This window comes from Gallinula chloropus (genome assembly GCF_964237585.1).
Source record: "Gallinula chloropus genome assembly, chromosome: 19".
Lineage (NCBI taxonomy): Eukaryota > Metazoa > Chordata > Aves > Gruiformes > Rallidae > Gallinula > Gallinula chloropus.
Genome location: NC_140104.1, coordinates 2,971,026 through 2,981,124, shown reverse-complemented (window position 1 = coordinate 2,981,124; position 10,099 = coordinate 2,971,026). Strand labels below are relative to the sequence as shown.

General features: G+C 51.5%; 1 protein-coding gene across 1 annotated transcript in view; it reads left to right on the top strand.

Moving 5' to 3' along the window:
- Positions 1 to 683: 683 nt before the first annotated feature.
- The window catches only part of TEX14 (testis expressed 14, intercellular bridge forming factor), a gene marked incomplete at both ends in the record, with an annotated part of 28,972 nt that continues 19,556 nt past the window's right edge, over positions 684 to 10,099 (top strand). Inside the window, 6 exon segments of the mRNA XM_084273069.1 lie at positions 684 to 819; positions 6,686 to 6,800; positions 7,085 to 7,250; positions 7,942 to 8,078; positions 8,753 to 8,834; positions 9,272 to 9,402. Coding sequence (XP_084129195.1) covers positions 684 to 819; positions 6,686 to 6,800; positions 7,085 to 7,250; positions 7,942 to 8,078; positions 8,753 to 8,834; positions 9,272 to 9,402 — 767 coding nt within the window.

The following is a 10,099-nucleotide window of genomic DNA, read 5'->3' as shown; positions in this document are numbered from 1 at the left end:
GCCACAGGCCCCGCCCCCCTCCGCGGGAAGGGGCCGCCCCCATAAGTGCGCGCGCTACTCGGACCGCACGACAAGCTCTGGCGCCGACGACGGGACGTGTTCGCGCATGCGCGCCGGGGTGTGAGCGCGTGGCGCTGCTGTGCGGGGCGGCCGGTGCAGAGGCGGGTGAGGCGGTGGTGATCGGCCGCGCCAGGCGGTGGTGGGGGTGTATCTAGCCGGGTCTGGAGTGGGGGGCTTGGGTCGTGGGGAGAGGCAGGAAGGGCTAAAGGGCTGCTGGGCTTGAGCTGCTGTGAGCTGAGAGTGGTGGTGGCTTGGCCTAGCTTCGTCTTCTCAATTGAGGCCTGTGCACCTGGCAGGCATCATGGGTGTGCCTGTGGTGCTCTGGTTGTTGCCTCTCCCCTTTCCTTCTTGGGACCACGTTCCCCTTTGGCCAGGGCTTGCCTGCTAACAGAGCCCCTCGGTGTGTCTCCTGGGCAGGCCTTTCCTCAGGGCTCGTTTTTGGGGGAGGGAGGTAGCCAGTGGAACTAGAGGCCTGAGGTGCCTTCACCCTCAATCTCAAATGCCTTTGGAGGAAAAACCCATGATGCGTGTCACGTACTGAGGCTTTTGAAATCTTTTGAGCTATGGCATTCTGCGTCTTCATTGGTTTTCATACCTTTTCCTAGCTCTCTTGCTGAAAGAAGATGGCTCATGCTCTCCCTCTTCCCATTCCCTGCCCAGTCCAGCTCGGAAGTATAAAGGGTGACTCCCTGGAAGCTCAGCTGCACGAGTATGTCAGGCAAGGAAGCCATGTGAAAGTGAAGAAAGTTCTGAAAAAAGGTAAAAGCTAGCTAGATCCAGGAAAGTTACTTTTTCCTATAAGTGGGGTGCTCGTAAGGAAATGATTGAGGGACTGTAAAATTCTGAAAGTCTGCTTTACGGATAAACTTTGAATGGGACTTTAACGTTAATTATGATTGCAAAGTGCCTCAGGGATGGTTGGGGTACCGGTAGTATAGTCACCCGGACCTTGAGCTACCTGGGAACAGGGAGTTTTGTGAATGCGGCCTTGGCTTTGATACAGTTCTACTGCGGTTTCTCTCTCGAGAACCTGGGCGTTGCGTGCTGCCCCTAGAGGCGACGCAGCGCTGTGGCACCGCTTACGGGCGCCAGCTGTGACGGGCGTTGGCGTGTCCCGCTGCGGCGTCAGGGGGCGGCGCCTGTTTGAGAGCGGCGGCTGGGATTGGTTGTGCGCGGCAGAAGATGCAAATCAGGGGGCGCGTCCCGGTGTCTGTCCCCGCGCGGACGCGCCGTGGGTCGGGGAGCGGCCGAGGGGGTCGCGGGGGCCGTTTGGACGCGCGGGGAGGTTGGTCGGTGTGTCGGGGAGGGCGGCGGTGTGTCGGGGCGTGTGCGGTCGCGGGGTGTCCGTGTGCTGTAGGGCAGTGCGTGCGGGTGTGGGGGGAGGCTGTGTGAGTGTTGGGTTAAGACTATACTTTCAGGGATCATTTCTGTAGTTGGTCACTAGAGGAGAGTGATCTCACCTGAACGGCGTCACAAACCACGAGGAGGAGCGAGGTGTTCTCTCCTGAGCGCGAAGCGGGCGTTCGGTGCTGCTTGTGCAGGAGCCGCTCGCCATTGATGACCGTTCCCGCAGTCCTCTGGGCTGCGGGAGGGAGAGAACACGGGCTGAGTGGTTTGCGCCCTCTTTTTTTGCAGTTTCAAAAATAGAACTTATTTGTGGTATATCTACAACCAAAGCGGTAGCCAAGCCCAAACTAGTCCCAGGGCAGTTATCTTGCCAATAAGCCAGGTCCCCGGGAGAACTAGTAGGATGCTGCCTGCATCCTGAAAGGGTCAGTATTTATTTGGTTTCTGACCAGAACCTTGGAGGATTTTGGATAAGGGGACAGTACAGAGCTTCCAGGATCAATGTCCATGTAAGGGAGCTGCTTGTTCAGTGGAAGCAGGCTTGGAATGTTTGTTCATGCTTGGGTGTACAAGTTTAGGCCATGGATGTCCTTGAGCTGTCTTTGTCAGCGTAGGCCAGGGTGATGTACATGGTGGGTGCTATGGGATTGTTTGGGATGAGCAGTGTGTAGAAAGTGATGAAGGGCTGAGGAGAGGCTGTGCAGGATCTGCCTGTCATGACGTGTTGTTGGGAGCATGCATCGCTCAGGCTAGCCCTGTAGCAGGGTAAAGCTTTGCTCAGGGACTGAGCGGGCTTAGGGAGCCCCTGCAGAGCTGCTTCCTGCTGTGCTCCTTGTGCTGTGTAGTGCCGTGGAAGATGCAACCCGTCAGGGGCAGTCCTGGGGCTTCAGGGTGTGTGCTGGGGCCTGGGAATGGGAGAAACGGGTGGTTGTGAGGTGGATGTGATGGCGTGGAAATCCGTGGCACTCTGGCTGCAGAGTTGTAAAGGATAGCGTTGATGAAGCTGGCAGGCGAGAGAGTGTGCCTGAAGCGTTGGGCCATGGCCACCCCCGGAAGCCTGAACACATCCCGTGCAGAGCAGCCGCAGGAGTGTTGCAGCGCTGCGCGGTGTTGGTGCCCGGGCCTGTTCTCCTCCGGGGTGTGGGGAGCCCGGGCCGACGCGGTCGTGCCCTGGCTCTGCGCACCGATGCGTGCGTGGGCAGAGTAGGGGGCGCCGGCAGCCGCAGGCGGTGTGAGGAGGGAGGCAGCGGGCGGTCCCTGGCCCGGCAGCAGCGTTCCGGGGAGAGGGGGCGGCGTCTGGGATTGGTGGTGCGCGGCAGAAGATGCAAATCAGGGGGCGCGTCCCGGCGCCTGTCCCCGCGCGGACGCGCCGTGGGTCGGGGGGCGGCCGCGGGGGTCGCGGGGGCCGTTTGGACGCGCGGAGGGGTTGGTCGGTGTGTCGGGGAGGGCGGCGGTGTGTCGGGGCGTGTGCGGTCGCGGGGTGTCCGTGTGCTGTAGGGCAGTGCGTGCGGGTGTGGGGGGAGGCTGTGTGAGCGTTGGGTTAAGACTATACTTTCAGGGATCATTTCTGTAGTTGGTCACTAGAGGAGAGTGATCTCACCTGAACGGCGTCACAAACCACGAGGAGGAGCGAGGTGTTCTCTCCTGAGCGCGAAGCGGGCGTTCGGTGCTGCTTGTGCAGGAGCCGCTCGCCATTGATGACCGTTCCCGCAGTCCTTTGGGTTGCGGGAGGGAGAGAACACGGGCTGAGTGGTTTGCGCCCCCTTTTTATTTCCGCAGTTTAAAAGCAGATTTGAGGATTGCTATCTTCTAGGTAGGTGTTGCCAACTAGGCAGTCGCTGCATCGTGCATTTTGTTCATAGAAATTGGCAGCCACATATTATTACTGTCAGCAGGGGTAGGGAGTGTTCGACTTGGTGCCTGGGCACATTCTCCTCTGGTGGTCATAGGTGGAAGGAGCATGCATCAAAATGGTTATCCCTTGTATGGTGTCATAAAAAGTTTGCAACTTGTTTGTGCAGTCTGAGGAGAGAGGTTGGAATACAAGAAATAGAATCACAAGACTAATTTAGTCATGCATGTGAGGTGTCCCATTCAAACTGGGACATCCCAGATGTGGCTTTACACATGCTTCTTGTACCTTTCAGGCATTTCAGATGCAAGATGATTTTACCAGTCACTACTACTTAACATGCACATACACTACTACTACTACTGTCTTGTGAAGCAGCTCTAATTCTATGGCATTGCTATCAGTTTGCTTCTTTCTGGACCTAGCCATCCACAGTCAGTCCTGTTGCAGTTACTTACCTATGATGCCAAATAGTGGGAGGGTTTCACAGAGGGGCTGGGGAGCTGGCCTTGGTAGTCCAGGGTTTTTTAAAATTCATTTTCCTGGACAGCTTTTAAGGTTCTGAGAACCAAAGTTTTTCTTCCCTGGGGCAGGGAGGGGGAGTCCTTCTTGCAGTGAGCTGAGGTCCATTAGTGGTGCTCATTCAACCATGACTATACAGTATGCCTATGCCATTGTTTATCTTGAGAAATTTGGTCTAATTTCATACAATAAAGCCCAATTGGTAGACTGGGTAGGAAATGGGAGCTTCCTAACAACTGTCATGAGGAGGTGTTTCATAGCCTCCAGGTGACTGTGAGGAGAGCATAGGCTTTTGTGTTAGCTGAAAGCTCTGTGTGACCTGGGATCAGGAGTCGTCTTGGATTCTAGAAGTTACTATTTGAGAGATGATGTCAGAACCTGACAGAGCTATGGCTACCCGAGGCCTGGGCGTGCTGTGCCATGCTGGCACGCCATGGTTTGATGGATGCTCCCAGACAGGAACTAGCTGTTGGCACCGCAATTAGCCACCCCGCTGGGGTGGGTGTAGCCCCGGTGCCCGGCGTCTTGAATGGGCAGCCTTGGCTCTGTGGAGCGGTACGTTCGTGGGCAGAGGACCGGGAGCCGGCAGGAGGAGGCGGTGTGAGGAGGGAAGCGGCGAGCGGTGCCGGGTCCGGAGGCCTGAGCGCGTCTGCGGCGTCACGGGGAAGGAGGGGGCGGAGCGGCGTCTGGGATTGGTTGTGCGCGGCAGAAGATGCAAATCAGGGGGCGCGTCCCGGCGCCTGTCCCCGCGCGGACGCGTCGTGGGTCGGGGGGCGGCCGCGGGGGTCGCGGGGGCCGTTTGGACGCGCGGAGGGGTTGGTCGGTGTGTCGGGGAGGGCGGCGGTGTGTCGGGGCGTGTGCGGTCGCGGGGTGTCCGTGTCCTGCAGGGCAGTGCGTGCGGGTGTGGGGGGAGGCTGTGTGAGCGCTGGGTTAAGACTATACTTTCAGGGATCATTTCTGTAGTTGGTCACTAGAGGAGAGTGATCTCACCTGAACGGCGTCACAAACCACGAGGAGGAGCGAGGTGTTCTCTCCTGAGCGCGAAGCGGGCGTTCGGTGCTGCTTGTGCAGGAGCCGCTCGCCATTGATGACCGTTCCCGTAGTCCTCTGGGCTGCGGGAGGGAGAGAACACGGGCTGAGTGGTTTGCGCCCCCTTTTTTTCTTTCGGTATTAAGAATAGATGTAAGAGAGCTGGAGTGCTGTCATCAATGCTGTGGCCTGGGCGGAGTGATTATTCCAAAGGCAGGGCAGCCGGGACACGGCCAGATGGATTTAGCTGTTACCATAAACTGGGGAGGGTGGTTAAATGGGAGCATGTTTTTTATACTGGGTTGCTCAAGTTTAGGCCATGGATGTTGTCCTTGAGCCATCTGTCAGTGTAGGCCAGGGTGATGTAGCGTGGTGGGTGCTGTGGGGTTGTTAGGATGAGCAGTGTCAATCAGTGATGGGCTGCGGAGAGGCTGTGCAGGATCTGCCTGTCATGACATGTTGTTGGGAGCATGCATCACTCCAGCTGCCCTGGAGTGGGCTTTGCTTAGAGGCTCAAGGCAGCTCAGGGAGCCCTTGCAGAGCTGGTTGCTGCTGTGCAGTGCTGTGGAAGATGGAACCCATCGTGTGGGTTCCTGGGGCTTCGGGGTGTGTGCTGGGGCCTGGGAATGGGAGAAACGGGTGGATGTGAGGGCGTGGAACTCCGTGGCACTCAGGCTGGCTGCAGAGTTGTAAAGGATAGCGTTGATGAAGCTGGCAGGCGAGAGAGTGTGCCTGAAGCGTTGGGCCGTGGCCACCCCCGGAAGCCTGAACACATCCCATGCAGAGCAGCCGCAGGAGTGGTGCAGCGCTGCGGGGTGTTGGTGCCCGGCCCTGTTCTCCTCTGGGGCGTGGGGAGTCCGGGCCGACGCGGTCGTGCCCTGGCTCTGCGCACCGATGCGTGCGTGGGCAGAGTACGGGGCGCCGGCAGCCGCAAGCAGTGTGAGGAGGGAGGCAGCGAGCGGTCCCTGGCCCAGAGGCCTGAGCGCGGCAGCAGCGTTCCGGGGAGAGGGGGCGGAGCGGCGTCTGGGATTGGCGGTGCGCGGCAGAAGATGCAAATCAGGGGGCGCGTCCCGGCGTCTGTCCCCGCGCGGACGCGCCGTGGGTCGGGGGGCGGCCGCGGGGGTCTCGGGGGCCGTTTGGACGCGCGGGGGGGTTGGTCGGTGTGTCGGGGAGGGCGGCGGTGTGTTGGGGCGTGTGCGGTCGCGGGGTGTCCGTGTGCTGTAGGGCAGTGCGTGCGGGTGTGGGGGGAGGCTGTGTGAGTGTTGGGTTAAGACTATACTTTCAGGGATCATTTCTGTAGTTGGTCACTAGAGGAGAGTGATCTCACCTGAACGGCGTCACAAACCACGAGGAGGAGCGAGGTGTTCTCTCCTGAGCGCGAAGCGGGCGTTCGGTGCTGCTTGTGTAGGAGCCGCTCGCCATTGATGACCGTTCCCGCAGTCCTTTGGGTTGCGGGAGGGAGAGAACACGGGCTGAGTGGTTTGTGCCCTCTTTTTTTGGTTCTAAAAACAGATTGGCTCACTTACTACAGATATAGGACCCATCAGAGGTCTGATAAAACATCTGTCCATATTTATACAGTTTTATACGTAAATATAATTATTTATTTAGAAGAATTTCGTTTCTCCTGCATGGAAGAATGTGCTTGTGCTCACCTGGGCTATCATTGTCTCTCATAGTTTAATAGAGGGGTTTTTTTAAGTGCCTGGGATGCATTGTAGGTCATAAGCAAGATTGTTTGCTTTTTCCCCCTAATTTCTTTTAATATATTTGTGGTGCTCTATTTCCAGTATCTCAGAGGGAATGTGGCAATCCATTTCACTTATTCAGGGTGGGGAACAAGAGCTTGCATCATAGTGTTCTGGTTTCTTGTAGGTGTTTTTGTTGATGCCGTGAATTCCATGGGCCAGACTTCTCTCTTCACTGCTGCTTTGCTCGGTCTTGGGAAAATAGTGGATGTGCTGTTGGATTATGGCTCAGATGCTAATCAGTTAAGTAGAAAAATAATTCTTTTTAATTATATTGGAAGCATTGTTTAATGTTTTACTGGCTCTAGTTTATGTAATACACAGTGTATATAAATGTTTTGAAGATGCAACATGCATCTACTTTAGCCAAAGATCCTCAGAATTAAGTAGGTGCATAATTTTCTTTATTTCATGGTGTATGTTGTTGTTTGGGAGTGCATAAGTAATGTTGTTTCTTACTGTCAGCAGCAGAGCTGCCTGATTGTTGTAGGGTTAGGTTGAACATTTGTGCTTTAACATTCCTCAGTCGCTGTTACGATGGAAGCACCCCAGTCCATGCAGCTGCTTTCTCAGGAAACCAGTGGATTCTGAGCAAGTTACTGGATGAAGGAGGTGATCTGAGAGTACATGATAAAGATGGTAAAAGTCCACAGTACTGGGCTATGTCAGCTGGAAAAGAAAGCAGTGCTCAGGTATGTGAAAACCCTCAACATTCTGGGGAGAAATTGTTGGATTTTAGATGTTAGATAATTACTTGATGTTATTTTCAATGCCAGTAGTGATATTTTGCAGTCCTCATGGTTCAGGTTATTTAACTGTGCTCAGCTGCAGGAGCATGTTTGTCTGTAACTTGTTAGGTCCTTTATGTGTAAGTGTTCAGCTCAGAAAGTGACAAGCCTTATTTTCAGTCTTCAATGTGTGTAGTTTGTTGGTATGTATGTGCAATTCAGGAGTAAATCTGAGGTAGTTTTTGAGTGTGTCTCAGCCTGAGCATGAACAGGATCAGCAAATGTGTGGTATCCGCTAGTGCGGTAGCAAAATGTGTCAAGAAGACTTATTCGTGATACAATATTGATTGTAAACTCATAACATTCCTCTGTCCTGTTATTACAGTGCTTCTCTAAAACCTGCTACTACGTTTTTTCAGTGGGTGAATGTCTTGAAAGTTAGTCATCTAGTGTTTGCAGTAAGCTTCCTCTCACATTTTTCCTGTAACTGACTGTCTTCAAGTCTTTTTGTATATCAGTTTCCCAAAATGCCTATTTAAATATTGCAAGTAATTACTCTTTTTTTTTCAGTAGTCACAATCTATTACTTTGAAATGGTTTATCTTACAGTTCAGAAGTAATTTTATTTTGTTCCCCCTCTTTCCCTCCTCTCTAGGTGCTGGAGTTCATACAGCGCTGTACGTTCCACATGCAGGCTGCCATTCAAAATTTTCCCTCTGACCTACTCAGGAAGGTTGGCTCATCAAGAGCACTGGTTTGCAGTCTGTCTAGATTTGGTGGCCTTGTTCAAGGGTAAGAATATATTTTCAAGTATTGAGGGACTGAGCTACAAAGGAATTCTACTTCCATACTTCATTATCTTAAAATTAACATGTTCTTGCTTCTTTTTCACAATATCACATTTAAACTCAATGTGTGCTATGAACAATGATACTATTTCTGAGAGTTCCAGTTTGACATTGGATAGTTGTAAATCACTGTATATTAAGAGTTAGTCTTGAAATCAGCAGTATGACGTACTGTGTTTTAATAGGATTAGCATTGCCATAAGATGAAGTAGTTTGTTTCTTGACTTTAAAAGTCACTGTAAATCTTTTGGGGGTCTTTTCCCCTTTCAAGAGCTTTTATATCAGATACATGTTAGGAAAAAATACTTCTGAACAAAAAGTGATTCAGGATGCGCGTAGGTATATATATATATTTATAGATGTGTATATATAAAATATAAACTTGTTATCTTGCTTTAAACAAATATATAATACAATATATCTAAAAATTGTAATGAATTGCACAATAACTTGGAATTTCAGCATCCTCATTACACTTTTTGTGGGGCCCCAGTCAAATACAAGCTTTGAAATAAATGGCTGTTGCTGAATTTCTGCATTTTACTCTCTCCTTTTTTTGTATTTTACTCAAGCCTTGGCATGTTAATTATTCTTACTGCTTATATTTTTGATACTTAGAAATGTTGACAGTCCTCTGGGTAAATTTCTAAAAGGTGGAGCTAGTGCAGCAAAGAACATTTACAGCTTTGGTTTTGGGAAGGTAAGATGGATACCAGTTTACTAAGAATATTGGTAGAGTTTTTCAGAGCCATGTATTCTTCACAGTAGCCAGCATGCCTGTGTTATTTTTAATTTTTAGTGTGTTCCTATTTCTCCTGAAATGGTGAAGAAAAACCTGTGGAGAGTGCAAATATTCAGGCCTTTACTCATTAGTAGGTCGTATCAGAGGGAGCTGTTTTGGAACAGGCAATAGAATCTCTCTGTTAATGTCGCCTGTGGGAGTTCTTAGCAACTGCTCCTGCTTTCCCTGTCTCAGCTTCACTAGAAAGTTAAGCTCTTAACAGAGATAACATTTCATTTTGATGCTTTGGCTGCTGCTCCCATCTCAGTGGCTGCACTCAAGTTTTTAGTGAGCTTGTGGCAGATGGGAGGGAACCATTGTGCATTCCCTTTGGTTATGGCCTGGTGTTGTGTCAGTTTTATCTTGCAGGCAGCGGGCATCTGGGGTACTTGGCATCTCTCCCCATCGTTGGGGAAAAAGACGTGGTTCAGGCAGATGATGAACCAACATTCTCTTACCATGTTGGACCATACATGATCATGACAAAGTGAGTGGAATCAAAGGGATTTTAGCCCCTCTTAGTGGGTATCTGTTATTAGGCAGCACATTGTTGTACCACAGGCTTGTGTGGATATTTTTCCTTGTTTGGAAAGTCCCTTGCTTGGGACTTTTCTGCAGTTCTTCAGACCCTCTTGATGTGTCTGGGTTGCTGTTGTCCTTTCCAGCAATGTTAACCCAATTATAGTTATTCACTGATAGTAATGTTTTAGTACTGATTCCTTCTGTGGTGGAAAACAGGTTGCTGGGGTTGCACAGGTTGCCTTATTCAGTGTTTAATCCTTTTATTGTTGGGTCAGACCTCAGGCCTCTGCATACGCTTGTCTGCAGCCCACATGCTCAAACCTATGTTGAAATGAGAGTTCCAGACTAGAAACTGTTTTATTTTTCTGTTGTGTGATAAGTAGCTGTGCCTGGAGGCAGCTGGGGAATTGACACATTAGTGGTCTGATCTGTGTTGCAGTAGGCTGATGGCCTTAAATGAAAGGAGTTTAGGGTGTCCTTGTTCTTCACCTTGGGCCATGGAAGGGTAATGTCTTTGAATAGCAAACCTGTCCTGCTACCTCCAGTCTTTAACAGCATGAGAATTTACTGTCAATGTGAAAGATCATATGCTTTAGCCAGGATCATCAAAGTAATGTTACTAGCAGTAGTACAGGACCAGAGCATTACAGAATTACCCAATT